This window comes from Falco rusticolus, chromosome 4 (assembly GCF_015220075.1).
Source record: "Falco rusticolus isolate bFalRus1 chromosome 4, bFalRus1.pri, whole genome shotgun sequence".
Taxonomy (NCBI): Eukaryota; Metazoa; Chordata; class Aves; order Falconiformes; family Falconidae; genus Falco; species Falco rusticolus.
Genome location: NC_051190.1, coordinates 92,081,396 through 92,099,260, shown reverse-complemented (window position 1 = coordinate 92,099,260; position 17,865 = coordinate 92,081,396). Strand labels below are relative to the sequence as shown.

The window sequence follows — 17,865 nt, the reverse complement described above, 5'->3', positions numbered from 1 at the left end:
AAAAAACAGCACATGAAACACTCATTTTCAGAGTAACCAGGAAAATAGTTTCTCTCCTGATGGATCTGTGCTGCGAGCATAAATATACACATGCACAGCCCTTTTAAAGACAGTATCATAAAGACACATACCATTAAAGTGACAATCAAGTCAACCCCAACTCCGGATATAGACTCAAACGGAAACAGACCAAGAGTATTTTTTAAAATTATGTAAAGATAAATAAAGGATTGTGATACTGTAAATTCCTCGACATTTTATATCTCAGAAACTGCAAGGGACTCACATAAATTAACCTGCTAATCTCTCCCAGAGGAGCACAAATGACAGAGTCGGGGAAAGCAGCAGCATTTCATCACAAGCAGGAGGCTTTGCTCAGGAGTGAGGCACAGGAGGTCAAGAAAGACAGAACACTAAGGAGAAAAAAAAAAAAAAAAAGGAGCTGCCGCATAAGAAGTATGTTCAAAATCAGCTGCAGGCTGTGGGCTCAGTTTAACACTTCTGGGCATACTTACCTAAGCTGTTAAGGTTTGGTTTTGGGGTTTTTTTTAATGATCACTTTTCTATACCTCAGCATGCCATGTGTTCAGGCACACTGCAGTTCACCACTGACTGCCTGAGTCTGCAGACAGCTCATAACTGCAGCTCCAAGAGATGAGCTCCACCTCTGTAATCTCAGCAGGGGCTTCCCCAGACTCCCCCATACCACAGCTGTGGATTTTGACATTTTCCCAATGGACCAGAGTTCAGCAGCTCCTCTTCCTCTCCAAAACACTTTTCTGCAGCCAGGCAACCAGCACATTTGTCTCCCTGCCATGACAAAGCTTGTCCACAGCTGCTTTTTGTTCTCCTGCCTTCCCAAAAATGCTGAGCTGGATTACAGTATGTGGTCCCTGCATTATTCAGTGTTGCTGAGGCAAGGTGATGTGCTACCAAAGGTGGCTACAACCTTCCTTCTCCAATGGCACATGTCTGAGCAGGTCTGGGGAACAGAGATGAGTCACCCGAACTTAGATGCTGTGGAGAGGGTTTTTCTTTGGTTGGTTTGGGTTTTTTTTTTTTCCCTTAAAGTGACTGCAAACAATTGACAGCTTATACGCCTTTCTTTACATGCAGACCATAGTGTATACATGCATACCCTGTGTACACCATCAGTACAATTTGGTGCTCAGCAGCTGCTGCTGGGACACAGACTCTGGCTCTGCCACAGAACAGGGAAGAAAGGATGTAAACTCTTGCAGCAAAATAAAATGCTTCTAAGCAAAGCACATGGAGCTCTCTTATTGATGGCAGACACTGCATTACTGTAATATAATGAATAGGCCATTTCAGAACTGCAACCACTTTGCTCTCTTCGGTATTGAATGCCAGCCATGAGCTCTGCACCATAGGAAAAGCAACACAAAAACACTCAGGCTTCACTTCAGAGGCCGAGTGACTCACCTGAATGCACGGTCCTCACAGAGCCCTCTACTGACTCTTAAAATCAGAGTCCAAACGAGGGACTCTATGAACCTGCCGCTGTCAGACCACTTCTGGTTTGCTCTTCCCTAGGAGGACTTTGGCTTTGCTGCAGCGATGGGGTGTTTTACCGACATACACACAATCACTAAATGTGCCAGTAAGTCAACTACTTAAAATGAAAAATAGCAGCACTTGATTATAAACAGAGTAACAGCAGGCGTGGCAGGTATTTAGGAAGAGCAAAACTGAAGAATGTGGCTTATCTCCAAATCATAATGTTCTGCACCCAGTTCCTCTCCCAGCAAAAGTAGAAGGAGGACTTTTGCCATTTCAGTTTGGAAAGAGCTGGCAATCTCAGCTGTATTATTGCAGCACAGAGATTTATGCAAAGATTGACTGATAGCACACCCAAGGACAGGAAGCCAGCTCTGCAAACCCAGAGCTTTTTTTAGCTAATCTTACTACTTCATTTGTTTAAATCCTCATTGTTTGATGCTTTTCTATTTAGTCTGTCACACAAATGTAAAACTCTGCTTCAGTAACATCCTGGCACAATATGGACTCAAACACAATCCATTTGGTACCAAACACCAGCTAAAGCCCCCCACACACTCCTCACCTTCCCTACCACCCCTTTCCACTGAAGCCGGTACTCTTATCGGGCAGTTGAGGAAGGCTGATAAGACAGAAATTTAAGCCACTAAGCAGTTTCAAAAGCAAAAGCAACAACTTCTTTGCACAATCCACAGTTAAGCTATGAGACTAATTCCTCTAATACAGGATGTCAAGAGCATAACTATTTCACATGCGTTTAAAAAGCAACTACTTGTATTTATGCAAAAGCAACAAAAAAAGTTCATCCAGGGCTATTGACCACAAAGATACCACTCTGACTTAAAGGAATCCCTGCAAGAAATGCAGTAGAGCTGTAATGCCTGACAATAAAGTCTGCACACACTCCTAACTATAGGGAATCGCTCGAGAGTTAGCTAGTACTTTTGTTAAAACACTAACAATTGGCAGATAGGGCCACAAACACACATTCAGAGGTCTTCTCAGAACACCAGTTTCTCACAGGGGCTTCCAAGAAGAGCCACATTTTAAAGAAATCCCAATCTTTAAAATTAGAAGAACATGTGTATTAAAAACCATCTGTTTATGGGAAAGTCATTAATCTTTTTCATCAAAAACTTATCTTAAACCAGAAAGTAACAATGCCCTGAAACAGCCAGGTATTCTCCATCCATGAAGGATGGAAAGGCTCTGTCTACACACAGATGTGCACAGATGTATAATTAGTAGTTTCAGACTGAGTGCTTAGGGGATAAATATAAATGAGAATTAGATATTTAAACATCCTTAGCATCCCAACATGATTTACTTGGAGAGGACAGTACAATCTTGTCAGAGGGCTGCTTTAGGACTGTCTTAAATCAGCGTGGAGACATTTTACCAGCCTAAACTGCATCAGAATAAGCACACTGCCAGCTATGCATTTTATTTTAGCTGCATTTTGCTTTTAACTTGCTTTATGTCTGATATTTTTCTATCCCCTCAGTCCCAATCTAAGCCCTCACAGCCTGCTACACCCTTGTAGCCTCCCCTCAGCCAGTGAACCCCAGTCTTGGTAGTTGCCCTGCTTTTTATCCCACCAGCTTTCCCTTCCTTTGCTGCCTCTGCCTATGGAGACGACACCCAAGCATCAAGTGCTACCCATTCTCCTTCGAACCAAAATACACAAAATCATTATTCTTTAGATACCACTTCTACCAAAATGTTTCGCCATTGCCTAAAAAAGGCGCATGTGCTAGCTTCTGAAAATGGTACGAGAATTGGTCTAGTTCAGCCTGATGACTGGAAAATGGAGAGGATACTGTATCTCAGTGTTACCCTGATCTGTTCAAGCTACTCCTCACTGTCACACAGGACTTTGAACACACAGACAGATCAAGACATCCCTTGAAAATGTGAATTGGTTACACTGGCACAAATGCTGTAATTTTGTGCTCTGCTGTACATGTTTACAGTGTATTTTATTTATGCCCCACTTTTTCCTCTCCTCCTCTAGTGCTGAACACATTTTAAACACCCAAGAAAAGCAAAGTATCGGCTAGCCCCTATAGCCCTGGTAAGCTGTACACCGAAAAAGACGATCAGGTAAAATACCACAGTACTACTGCAGAAAGGTATCAAAACATCCTGCTCCCCCATGGGGAAACTGGTGTGCTATGACTTGGGGCGATAAGTGTTTGGACTCTAAGCATATGTCAAAAAAAACACCTTTGAGTGAAACAGCTTAGTCCACTTGCCTTACAGAGGCCATGGGCACAGTAACCATTGTACGAGATCTACATCAGTAGCAGCTTTGTGACAGTTTGATGCCACGTACCAGGGCAATCCCCTCTCTCATTGGAAAGATGGGGCTGTACTGCGAGTTTCCAACTCCTAAACAGTAGTGTTCAGAATTAGATTGTTGTCAGGGTTACCCCGACATGAGCTTGAAATTTGCCTGCCACATATACTACGCACAACTTGTGTTGCAATTTTTTTGTGTGTGTGTTTCAATTAACATTCCTGCAGACAGGCTCACTGGAGTAGACCATCTGACCCAACTGTGGATGTAAACACAGACAACTATTGATCATAATATACCCATGTATTTTAGAGAGGTTTTTGCCCAGCTCTCTTGATAATTATTTTTTTTCCAACACAGGAAATTTTGTTTTGCAAAGATAAATTCCACATCCTAAGGATCACATCTGCTCTCCTTGACCTGTCTATGTGCATGGCAAGACAACAAGGCCACCCACACACAACAAAGTCATCTCTACTCGCAACTCTTCTGCCTCATTAATGGAAAATTCATATACATAAAGAAAAAATATTGCCACAAAGACTCATCTTACATTTTTCATTCTAAGTTCTGACACGCAACACATACACTCAGGGAAAATGGATGTGTACATACTCCCTACAAAAACACAGGCAAACGACAATAAGAGCAAACTAGCAGGTACCTCCCAGACAAAGTTCCATTTATTTGGTTCAAAGATTTAATCCGTCAGATTTAGGAGAAAGCCCTTGGGTGACACAAGTCAGGTGTGACAGCTTTGAAGTCCTCCCGCTACAAATAAAACTTTCTGGCTGGGGCTCACTTTTCCTTCCACTTGAAGCAAGGGACTACAGAATCTGCTGCCTGTAAAGCTGGACTCCGTCAGTCACTGCTGAACACATTAATCGTGACATGTTTAGCATGAGAGTCAGACAGCAGCAACAGTTTTAGTGAGATCAAAGAAAAGAGTGGGCTTACCAGCACACTTCCACCAGCTTTTGGCTGTCTAGCCAGGCTCACACCCATCCATTCGTCATCTCTGTCTTCTCTGCAGGTCTTTCCACAGAGTGTGCCCCGAGAATTGCCTACAGAAAGAGGGAAAAGGCAGCAAAGCAAGGAGGTATGAGTTTTAAGTACCCACCAAAGAACCCCTACAAGAAAAGTGATTGCCCGTCAAACATCTGCCTGACAGTGCTTTTCTCTTCCCTTTCATCCTGATTAGTTCTTGTATGCATTAATTGGGGCGATGCTCTCAGTCTTACCAGGCACCAAACAGATACACAGCAGAGGACAGACCCTGTCCCAAACAACCAGCAGCTGTTACAGCATGTCCATAGCTCTACTTGAATCAACAGCCTAACTGAAGTCAATGGGAGAGATGTGGGATTGCCTGCAGAATGCAATCAAAGCCCTCTGGAAAGTGGGATCTTGGGCACTTAAAAAAAAATTGAGGTCTAAATCTTTAGTCCTGTCGGGCAGTATTCACAAATTAATGAGAGGCAGTTTACATTACAATAGCAGGAAAAATCAAACTTGGCCAAAACATTGTTTTAAAACATGTAAGCTTCATAGAAATAAATTCTGCTTGACTCAGTCATGAAAAGATGAACACTAACATGCCTTTTCTATAGGCTAAGAAAGCAGTAACACACGCTTCATCAAGAAAAGCAAAATATTGAAAGGCTTCCATTTTCTCCATCAGAATCCAGCGCAAGGTTTTAGATCACAGTTTTACTTTAGGACTCCATCTTCCCCTGTCTCAGACAGTACGTCAGAGAAACCAAAGTCAGTCCTGACCACGTGCAATAGCGTACAAGCACAGCTCTCACCGAGAAACTTATTTCCTTTAGCACAAACAGCAAACCCAAGGAATGATTTGCTGCCTTATGAGGGAGCCCACAGATCACCTCGTTGCCAGTAACGCCACCCATCACAGGCCCACCACCCCACTGTGCGGGATCATCCCACACCCCCTTACTTCAGCACTGCCTGGGATAGGCAGCAGCACTCCCAACCACTCACACAGCCTCCAACATGCTGCAAAGTCATACTGAAGCAGGCGGAGAAAAGACAGCAGGTTAGGGCAAGCAGGGAAAAATCCACCTTTGCCTGGTTAGTCACTGGACAGAGTGAGCAGTGTGGGCAGAGTGAACTGGGAGGACACCCGCACCAGGTGAGGTGACATTTTGTAATGCTGAAGAGAATATGACACCTTTGCTACCGGTGCTCGAAATCCATCAGGAAAGGCTGACAAATCCCTCTCAACGTCTTGGGGCCTTGTTGAAGCTGGCAGGAGGATTGCTAGCCATTTGGGTTGGGTCTTTTTGGTTCCCCCCCCTTCTCCCTCCAAAACATCGTAACTACCCACCTCGCCCCATATCCAGCTCTGTGCATCTTCTGTCAGGGTTGGTGTGGACTCGACATTTAAACACCGCTCCTGGGGACTGAACAGAGGTGCTGTATTTAGATTCTGCCTTGGGAGCACCAACCAAGACCCTGGAAACCAAAAGCAAAGTAACAATGAGTAATTTCAGGAGAAAAGAAAAAAATAGTAATAAAACAAACAGCAGCAAGGTTCACATTGCCAGAGCTTCCTTGGCAAAAGGACTTTTTTTCAGCAACCTTGAACCAATGTCATAGTTTTACACCAACTGAAACCACCACACACAATAAAGGCATTTTTCCCCAACGAAGCCACAAATACTTTAACAAGTTAAATTTCCATTAGGATTGTAACACATTTAAAGCAATCCCCGCACCTCACCCCCCGAAAGCACTTAAGGAAAGTATTAGGATGGACAACAGCAGCTGCATCCATTTTTCCTCAGTTTTAGCTAGATCCCTATCAGTCCAAAACCCCACCAGAGTTAATACACATACCCACGAGAGGATGAAATCAGTGTGCTTGCCAACCAGCCAAAGATTAATAAGCTTGTTTAGAGAGCTGGGGCACCCCATTCTCAGAACACTTTGCGTAATTACAGCTTTAAAAAAACAACAACAGACAACAGTAAAAAAACCCCAGCCAACAGCACAGGAGCAAATTCTCACAACAGGTTTGGCTATCAACCAGTATTTATCACTAAGGCCGCAAAGACTTTACCTAGACTACTTATCCCACAGAAGAGCTATGGTCTCTGGGAAGCACCAATGCACAGCTCTGACTATAGGGTTCCTTAAGGTACTCTTGAAAGATGACGAGCACTTTTCAGTCACTTATGTTATGATCCAGTTAACTGTTTGGCAAGCTGGCAGCTGCTCATATGCCCTCCAAAAGCATCCCTTAGGAGAATTACAGTGGAAACGTAAGTATTAAGGGAGCCCTTCTACCGCCTCCTCATTAAAGGGACAATCTTTCTCACCTCACTGTGAGCCCGGATCTGGGCACATAAGGATGAGGAGGAAGGTTAAGCAGGAGCAAGGCAGCTCCCAGGGAGGATGGTGGGGAGCACCAGGTAGTTGAGTTTCAGTTCTGCTGAAGCCCTTGCACTGCTGAGGCAGGGCAGAGCTGCTGCATGCAACAAAATCCTCACTGAAGTTAAGCCCAGGGCTGGAACTAAGGGCAAACACCTCCGAAAGGCTAAGCCTCCAGCAGTCAGGTGTGCAGATCCAGCCGGGTGCAGCAGCCGACCAAGGAGACACTGCTCAAGTTAGTCTGCATGCACAGCCCACCCATGGCACAGATGGACAGCTTGGCGGCAGCTCTAAAACGGAAGCTTTCCCTGTTTTAAACAACTTGTCCTTCATCCTCTCATTTAAAGTTCCATCCCCAACCACCACCCATCATCACCACCTCAGTAAACGCAAATGAGCAGAGGCACAAGGCATACACATGTCCATGAGCCACCTGGAAGAGCTGCTCCTGCATCAGAGTCAGGTCTATACACACAGCAGCACATTTCCACTCCCTAGACACTTCCCTGGATGTGGGATGCAACAAAACTGTCCTGTGGCACTTGGAAATATATTTACAAAAAGAAGAGGAACCCCTACATTAAGTGACCATTTTCTCCAAAGTTTCATGAGCTAAGCTGTATCATTTGGAGAAGTTTGATGGGGCTGCACTCTACAACGCACATCATGTTTTCACAAGTGAGAGGAATTAATGTCCAAAATACTTAAGTTGCTAAAACCTACAAAGCCTGCACACATCGGGGAGCGAGAGCAAAGGAGTCTGAAATAATAGCTCCAAGTGGAAATCCCACTAGGCAAGCAGCGGGCAGAAAATCAAATGCCAATCATTTCAATTACACAGGCGATGAATGCATGTCATTCACTTATCAACATTCACGGGGTCTAACAAAAATAAATAAGGGGGGATATTACTAGCTTAAAGAGTTACGGGTTCAAGTTGCAAATGGCAAGAAACTGTTTCCATGACCTGTTACAACAATAAGATAACGTAAGCCACATCGACCTCCAGCTTAAAAGCATCTTTGCTCTAACCTAAAAAAAGTTAAGTATGATTCAGCAATTAGCCCACAATATACCTTGAGCTGTAGAATGCAAGATGGAGATGAAGGAGCCTAAATCACAAACACTCTTCAGCTCTCTTTAAAAAGCTGAATAGGAAGAAATTATTATTAATGATTTGAGTAGGCTACTGGCAGAGATAATATTGCTGTCTTGTGCAAAAATACCTTTCAAAAAGAAAACGTCTGTTGCCGTTTCTTCATGTGTACTGAGCAGAAGGAAGCAGCCAGTAAAGGCAACTGGTGACACGTGCCAAAACCAAATCTATTTTGGATTGTCCTGAATGCCCATACATTCTAATTTGGTATTTCACCTTCATCACGCCCTATATCATCTCAGGATCTTGTATTATTCTTTCACTCTTGCACTTAGACCCCAGCAGATAAAAACTTTGCAGATCTCCTGCTCCGTCTGGCATGACCTATGCTCACCAGGCCCCCAAAACAGTTACCTTCAGGGAAGTGGGAAGTTTTCTGTCGTTTTACATGCTTTTCAGTTGGTCAAGCTGGTATTTGCCACATACCACTTACTCTGGTTTTATTCAAAGGTTTGAGACTGGAATATTTCCTTTGCCAAGAAAAGAGTCCTTTACTCTTTCATTTCTTTCTGCATATAACAGCTTAACTGTGAAAGAAACTCACCTATTTAACTGTCATGAGGCTTTGCAACAGACCTGGATAGAAGGCTCGTTTACATCCAAATATTTTGGGACTCATCAAGCAAAAAAACTGCCTGTTTTGTATCTCCCCTACATATTCAAACACCCTCTTGCAATTTCTACGAAACAAGCTGCAACCAGAGAAGGTGTCTTTCTCTGGTACTGTATCAAAACAGAAATACATTTCAAAACAAAGCCTTAGAGTCTAATACAGTCTTCTTACGTTTCAGTGCTGTGGATGGAGTCTTGCCTGGCATAAACACAGAAGATACATAAACAGCCAGCAGAAGTACAACCCTGTCCTCTTGCTATGATTGGGCAACCTTCCAACATAGTGCAACTAGTATAACCAGCTCTCATTTAAAACAGCCTAATTTTGTGGGACAGATTGCCAGTGCTGCTATAGGACCACTTGGGTTGTCAGCAAGTAAGCAACAGCAGCTCTCCAGCCTTTTGGCAAAAGGCTTACAATCTGGGCCTTCCTAAGGGGTTATTGATAAGTGCAGGTTCTCACCACAACCACGATACTCTGCCGGAAGCCCCGACGATATTTGTGAGTAACTGCATGAAGACGCCTTGAAGGGGAAACCCCATCAAGAGAAACAGATTACTTTCTACGGAAGGGAACTGAAGGTAGTAGGAGCAGGGTTTGGGGCCACTTTAGGGTTGCTTTTGCTTGATGTGCACAGAAATCTGTAAGAATTGGCCATATCCCACTAGCTCTGTGAGCGAAGTATTGGGGTCTAAGTCCACATGAGGAGCAGTAGGCAGAGAGGCTGTTGAACCTTCTCTTCTTGCATTCATACTCGCACGATGAAGGACAAATGCCCTCATCTGTATGGAGCCAACTACACAGCTGCATGGCCAGAAACCGTCACACTGCAGGAGCGGCATCAGCCAATATTAATGGATGACAAGAAGCTTTCTTGGCCACAGGGAAATCCACACCTCCTTAAAATTACTTCCTGCAGAACAGTAACTATCACTTTGCTGATGATTGACCCTCGGGACATACAGATTTGGAAATTAAGTGCTGCATTTAGCAGAAGGAACAGTGAACAAAAGTGTCGAACTGACCAATGGCATGGAGAGATGCCAAGTACATTAAGTATCAGCCTACAGCATGCCAGCAGTGATTAGGCAATCACAGCTCAAGGACTGGGGAGTGTAGGTACCTCACCTCGCTGCAATGTTAAGTGGCAGAGAAAAAAAGTCTTTTAAATACCCTCACATGCCACAGCCGATTTCAAAAGCAGCACCAGAGGAGGGTGCACCACCAGCATAGCACAGCTGAGTTTCTTCCCTTCAGAAAGGTCTCTGTCACTTGCTAAGCCCTCAAAAGAAAAACCCGAGTGGTTCATCCATTATGTGCAGAGCAAGAAGCAGGAGGGTTATTATTTGGGCAGCGGGATGGATGACTTGTGATCAACCACAGCAAGCCCTGGTTCCCCAAAACATCGTGGCAGCACCCAGAGCATCACTACATTGTTTATGCAACACAATACCATTAACACAACACCCAGCCTCCACAGAGTTGGTCTGTTCCCGCACCTTCCCTCTGGCTGCACACAAGTACACCACGCACTAACAACACCTATCCATCAAGCCAGAGATGCAGAACAGCCTTCGTTACACCAGCGGCAGTGCACCCCGGTGAAGAGCAGGGCCAGAGGAACAAAGCACAGCACAGAAACCAGACTCATTCCTCATTGCAAAACTCACAGCAGGACACCATGCAACTAAACTGCCTCCATTACTTTTTCGTGCCAGATCATGTTGCCAGAAAGAATAAAGTTGTCACCCTGGACTTGCTGAGGGATTTGGGGGTGTCAGCAAGAAGGGGGCATAGGGAGGGGAAAGGAGAGAGATAAAGTAACATCTTATTTTAAAAGAGAGCCATCAGCAATGTCATATTATTAACATTTTTGAATTGGGGCAAAAAATGACATTTGTTTCTTTTTAAACTGTCTGGGGCTGTTTCTTGTTTTTTTGACTCTTTACTCCAGGCCTCAAAGTTATATCCAGAGAACAGAAGCACTTCAGCTCGTCTGTGCTCCAAATGCAAGCAGCCACCTGGTTCCTTACTCGGCTGAAAATGGCAATGATGAGGAACGGAGTAAATCTTTCGAGATTTACAGCCATAAAACCCGCTTAAGGAAGGAAAAGGAGACATTGTCAGAAATACAATAACCTCAGCACATCTGTGATGCCAAACTTTTCTTGAGACCAAAAAAATGTGCAAAATCAACTCCTAAACGGAAGCATCGTTGCAATTAACTGTTTCAGAAAGGTCAGAGGCACCAACTTACTCCACTATGTGATGGTTATATATATAAAACCACTATATTACAGCCACAGCGGAGGCTGAACACCCATATTCCACTATTCTGTGTCAAGGACCGTGTAGCCTCCTGACTATTCACATTAATCTGATGCAATATTTCAAACCAAATACCCTCCCCTTTCTTTCCTCCTGCCAGAACATTTGGCTCATATAAATCCTCAAGAATCACCAAACCCTGAATCAGTTACTGAAAACCTGCAGGTCTATGGTAGATAGAGATAGAAGCCTTTGCCGGGTTAGAAATCCAACAGCTGAAACACTGAAGACCTAGCCATTACAGATACCATTTTAATATAAATCAGTGACTACATATATATATATACAAACAAATATGTATTCACACACCAGCACATGGACAGGCTACTGACAATAACACTTCATTTAAGAAGCTCTCATGATCAGAGGTACATTAGCCACGTATCATGCCCTCAATCAAGAGCAAGAAGCCCTGAACTATCACAAGATACTTAAATGCTTGAGAGCATATTAACACATTAAATAATTTTAGATAGACCAGAACCCTATCAGCCTCAGATGTGATAAATCACATTTTTTCAGGCTCACATAGTGCACAGCTCACCAGGCAAGCCATGATTGTCCATAGTATCACTGCCTAAAGTTAACTACTGCCTACTGCAGCGCATAGTCCAACCAGACATGAGAAAACTGAAATCATAACTCTTCTTTGGGTACATAAAAGCTACAAATCTAAGAAGAAAACTGACACACAAACCCAGACAATAACCCTATGACTATTAAGAGGAGCTGTATGCTACAATGGGATGAACAGAAAACATTTTTGCTACATATTCCATATAACAGACTTCAGCCTTTCCCCAGAAAAACACATCTGAAAGGGAAAAGAAAAAAAAAAAAAAGTCACACAGTCACTCTACAAGTCAGTTAGAGAAATAGCTCTATAGCTTTGCATGCAACAGCTTCACACACAAAAACCTGACAAAAACTGAAAAATGGAAGGAGCTCTACCAAGCATTTGCCTCTGCACTCATCCAATAAACTGGGATCATACCTTGCATTTCAATAACCTGCAACTGGTAATCAGTTTAGACTTGAAATCATCGAGACTTTATGCTCCAAAGGGATGTATAAGATTCTGTACAGTATAAATATAGCTTTAAAGTAGTACTACATAATACTGGAAGCATTTATGCCCAGCTGAAGTGGGCATAGCTAAAGGCACTGACAAGGGTTCAGCCCTTCGATGGTCTGAATGCCAAGGAAGCTTGGCCAGATCTTTTAAGCTTTCCAGAAGTTAAAAGCTTAAAATTGACGCTATAAAACGGATATTATGTTGGAGTATGCAAAAAAACCCGTGCCTGCACTCAAAATACACCCATCTAGTACAGGGGTGAGCATCTTCAGAAAACTGGAAGGCAGCTGCATGTCCTTTTAAGACCAGAGATATTCATCACTGTCCCTTGACCTTCAGGATATGTGCACACATTAAAAGCACAACTGCACATAGCAAACTAGAATCAAGGAGAGTGTAAAAAATGTATTCCCCAAACTTGTTATCCCAGCCTCTCCTGGCACGGTATTCTGAAGCACCCATGAGAACAAACTCCCCAGTTCCACAGCTGAAAAGAGGAGCTTTCCCATCAGTGGGAAAAATCCCCACCCTCATCATTTTTGCCAGTGCTGATGCTTACTGTATTAAGCTGCTGTTAACCCTTCTGGGTGTTAGGGCTAGCAATTTACTTTTTTAAAAGCACTTTGTGATCTTAGACATTTCTCGACACACACACCCCCCGGGTGCCGTAGCTGAGGCTCCATGAAGAAGCTCCATTTTCAGAAAACCAGAGTTTGCATAACTGGAGTTTTTACTTTTGATCACGAGACTTCTTGCAGACACCTGCTGTCAGACGGATGCCCAGCGCTGCTAGTCCAGCATCGTTTCCAAACAAAGTGGGGTATCTCTGGGACTCTCCTCCCAAGTCCACCTCCCCTTCAAAAAAGAACATGCCAACAGGTGCTATCTGAAGAGAATTCTTGGTACCGACCAGTGACAGACACCTATGCAAGGAGCAACAAATTGTATCATTTTCACTCCACCACACCCCACGAGATCAGCATTTCAGTCACACCACTGTGAATGCCCAGCAGTTTGTGCTGCATACAAGTCACATCCAGCCTTCGCAACCTTTGCTGGATCCTGCCCCAAGATAAGCACCGCTTTAAACTGAGAGCTTTTCTTCTCCCGCAGCGCTTTTCCTCTATGAGGTCTTCTGATAAGTCCTTAGAAGTGAATGCTCCATGAAAGCCGCTATGGAGAAAGGCAGAGCATACAACTACTTGCAAACTAAAGGGTGTGAAAGAAAGTCATTTTTAAAGAACTGGACGCCAGCACGAATACATTTATTTATATCACAGTGCACCACAGTTCCAACATCAATAGCTGATTAATCGGGTCATATCTAAGTGTAAGAGATAAAGACAAGCTTTGTGGACGTTTATTGGCAGCAGCGGCTCCTACTTGCATTAGAAGTGCACCAGATGACATCAACTAGGTCCAATTAAGAGAAATCCGGTTTAAACCTAACAAAGAGCCTCTGACCCAGACAAGAGAGAGCCTAACTACGCTCCAAGGCTCTTTTCACTCAACGGGAAAAACAAGCAGCTTGCCAGTTTGCATAATTTTTTGAGATGTAGACAAACTTCCTATCGTTGTTTTTATTTCTTCTTTTATTATTTTAATTTTTTTTTTTAGTTACACAGCCATTTCCCCCGCGGCCGCTCCCGCCAAGCGCGGGCACAGAGGGGGCGGCCGCCGCCGCAGGCAGGGTCCCTGCAGCCCGCGGGGCGCTGCCCCTGCCCGGTCCGGCCGCTGCTGCGGGACCGGCCGCTCCCCGTCAGCACGGCGCGGCCCGTCAGCTCGCACACCCCGTGCGCTCGTACCGGGGGATGAGCTGCCAGGCACTCCCCGCGAGGAAGCGCCGAGCCACCGGCCGCGGGACCGCCGGCGCCCGGGCACAGCGAGCTCACGCTGCCGAGCGCCGGCTGCCAGCCCGGGGACGGCACCCCCGCCCCAGCGCTGGAGACCCCGGGCTGCACCGGGCTGCGGCCGCACGACGGGGCGGGGGCGGCGCGGGGGAGCGGCGCGGGGAAGCGCCGCGGTGGCCTCGCTGCCCGCCCCACCGAGGGAGCTCGGGTCCCGCCGCGGGAGGGGAGGCGCGGCGGGGGATGCCCGGGCAGCGCCAGCGCCGCTGCGCCCGGGCGCGCAGGGTCCGCGCTACTCACCACCGCGTACTGTCGTGGTAGTGCTGCAGCACCGAGTACCCGAAGAAGGAGCCGTTCGGGCCCTGGAACACCACCGGGCGACCCACGTCCACGTTGTAGCAACGCGCCAGGGCCACCACCCACAGCAGCGCCCACAGCCCCCGCGCTCCGCGCCGCGCCGCGGCCACCGGCATCCCGCGAGCCCCGGGGCAGCCGCCCGTCCCGGCGCCGCTGAGTGCTGAGCGCTGAGCCCCGGCCCGCCGCGCCCGCGCTGCCCCCGGCGCCGACTCCCAGGCGGCGAGACCGGGCGCGGCGCTTTTGTGCCCGCCCCGCCGCTCGGCTCCGCTCGGCTCGGCCCGGCCCGGCCCGGCCCCGCCGCGGCTCCGCTGCGCCCCGCGCCGCGACGCGCGGGGACTGCGCGCCCCGTCCGCCCGCCCCGCTCCGCCCCGCCGCGCCGGCGCCCCCTGGCGGCCTTGGTCCGCACCCGCCGCCCGCCGGTAGAGGCGGCCCTGCCGGGGGCCACGGCGCGCCCCTCCCCGGCCCCTCCCGCTGCCGCCCCCCCGCATCCTGCTCTCCCGCGGCGCCCCCCGCCAGCTCCGGCCTCCTCCCGGTGTCGCTACCTCCCCTCCCGGTCCCGCCTGTGCCTCCCGCGTCCCGGCGCACCGGCACTGCTGGGCGAGGGCGGCCGCGGGCGGAGGGGGCCGCGGGACCCGTGCACGGCGCTGAGGGGCGGGGGGCGGCGGTGGAGGGGTCGGTGCGGCCGCTGCTGCCGGGGCCGCGGGAGCGAAAGCGCTCGGGGGGGGGCGGGAAATGAGACCTGGCCTTGCCGGCCGAAGTCCTTCGGGACTGGGAATGAAGCGGCAACCTTCGCCGCTGAGTACAAGCTGAAAATAATTTCCGTAATATTTTAATAATGAGAGTATCTGAGAGCAACCCCAAAGACATGGTGCAAGGTGAGCCAGAGCAAAGGCAAGAGGACAGCCCCGCCGGGTGGCTGAGGCATGGGTGCCATGTCACCCTGCAGGAGAAGCGGGCGGTGGGTATGTGCTGCAAACCCCTTGGGCCCCCAGAGCCTGTCCCGCTGTTGCTCAGTAAAAAGCAATAAATTTTAGCACTCAGGATTCATGAGAAATGGTGTTTAGATCCCTCTTAGGGGTCAACACCAGGATCCTGGAGAAGAAATGCTCCTTCGGGGGTAATGGGGGTTGAGCATTCGTTGTTGTTAGCCCTGGCTTGGGCTGCTTCATCCCACGCTCTCCCCTCGCTGGGAGCCACGAGAACTCCGGTACTATGGGAACTGCTGCTCCTGGCGGGCCCCTGTGGGGACAGGCGCCCAGGACCGGTACTTCTCACTTACCGGTTGGTACGTGATGGTTGGTGGGGAGTTTGTTTCCCCAGGGAAGAGTGAGGGATGGTGGGGCTGTTTGGAAGCTGGCGTAGGAAGACGCTGCTGCAGGTTGCATCGCCTTTCAGTGCAGGAAGGCCCTCGGTGAAAGCTTGGTCGTATTCTGCAAAGGGTTGGCACCAGGATGCACATTTGGGGAGGAGGGAATTTTGTGGCAAGCTGTTTCACGATAGCCACGGGGCTCTTTCAAAAGCGTAGCCTGTTCCTGCAGGGGAGCATCCTCATCGAGCAAAAGACTGTTATAAGCACATCCTTGAGCATCACCCCCAGAGCAAGCACCCTGGGGCCATATGGACACATTGCTGTTTAGAAACTGCCATTTTTGACATTGACCGTGATGCCAGAAAGTGGACGTTAGTGTAGGAATATTCCAGGGACAAGTTTAACGCAGAAGTAATAACGACCTAATTCTGTGGTCAAAACAGATCAAGGGAGGAAGAGAGGCTTCCAGTCATCAAGGTATTTTATACTAGCTGCATAAAGCCTACTGGTATAATTATTTAAAGCTCTTGTTCAAAGTGTCTTGTAAAAAGGTTGGGGTGGTGCAAGTCTTCTCTTCATGTATGTCCAGGGTTATGGAGAAGTGACCACTTTCCAGTCTCAGATCTAAGTGGCACAGTATAAATCAATACCAAATAATGAGGAGAAATCCCTTATATGTATCTCTTTTAGTGTATGATCAAACTGAAAGGACTGATTTTCTCATTACAGCACCAAGTGAAAACAACAGGGCATTTACATCATATTAACAGGGAGATTTATAACATTTAATGAAAAGATTTTCACGGGGGTTTTATAACTGTGCAATCAACATGGATAAAAGTAATCTGATTCAGGCAGAAAGTCAATACGCCATGATTAAGCAAATTCCACAAATGACATGCAATCCCATTAGCACTACCAAGCCAAATTCTCTGCCTTTTGAAACCAGAAAGTGACGGGGCTTTTCAATTAATTACCCAGGCACCAAATGATGCTCAGACACCTCTCTGACAAAGCTAAAGGAAACGTGGGCTGACATGCTGGAGAGAGCGACGGGTTCATCCATCTCCAGAGGGAGGAGGGAAGCAAAGCGGCTGGATGAGGTGAATGAAACACTTGTCTCTCACATCGTAGGGCGCTCTCGGGAGGACTTATTTCAACTAGAAGTGATACATAAGGAACTGTGTCAGTCCATAAAAAAATTCAGCTCTCCATTCTTGGCAAGGAAGACTATCCAGAGAAAGGCCAGGAACACCGCACTTCCATCCATTTCTTTCTTTTACTGTGCATCCAAATACTGAAGTCATCTCACAACATTTAATTCGATGGGAATTTTGTCAGTCTGAGCAGAAACAGAAACTGCCTGTCTTGATGGCATAGGTTTAGCTCATAAAATCATGGTGTGCCATTTCCAGAAGCGATGGGAAGCATCCAACTGCAATGACAAGCATAGTAATAACGTACTGCTAAGTGAATATGATGGCAAAAATCAGGGCTGAGAAACATACATTAAATGGTATGCCAATCCTCTGTGAAGGAACCATTCAAACTACGAAGAGCTGTTATCTGTGTTTCTATATCCCTGCTCTTGCTGCTTGAACCTTGATGTTTACATCATCTAAGGAGGCTCCATACCTGCACCATAGGGCTAATTTGTAGCTTATACCCACCTATATCAATTAAGCATTCAAGTGGACTTTAACCTGCTTTAGTTTTGGAAGGGCTCAGTCTCCAGATTAGTTTTTAAACTAGAAAAGTTATCTGTAGATTAAGGACCGTCAGTGAAACAGCACCCTTGACAACATTTTTTAATTAATAACTTGAATTGTAGCACTGAGGAAAAAAAAAAACAAAACAAAACAAAAAAACCCAAACAACACAGTAATGTTCTGACTGTGGAAAGAGGGGATCTCATCAATGTCTACAACTACGTTAAGGTCAAGAGGATGAGGCCGGGCTCTGTTCAGTGG

The 17,865-nt window shown here is 46.7% G+C and overlaps 1 protein-coding gene across 1 annotated transcript in view; it reads right to left on the bottom strand.

The window, feature by feature from the left end:
- The window catches only part of ITGA9 (integrin subunit alpha 9), a 230,376-nt gene extending 215,581 nt beyond the window's left edge, over positions 1-14,795 (bottom strand). Inside the window, exons 1-3 of the mRNA XM_037385011.1 lie at positions 14,530-14,795; positions 6,165-6,292; positions 4,775-4,881 (exon numbers count right to left, since the gene is read on the bottom strand). Coding sequence (XP_037240908.1) covers positions 4,775-4,881; positions 6,165-6,292; positions 14,530-14,702 — 408 coding nt within the window. The 5' untranslated portion in view covers positions 14,703-14,795. The remainder of the gene's footprint in view (positions 1-4,774; positions 4,882-6,164; positions 6,293-14,529) is intronic.
- Positions 14,796-17,865: the final 3,070 nt, after the last annotated feature.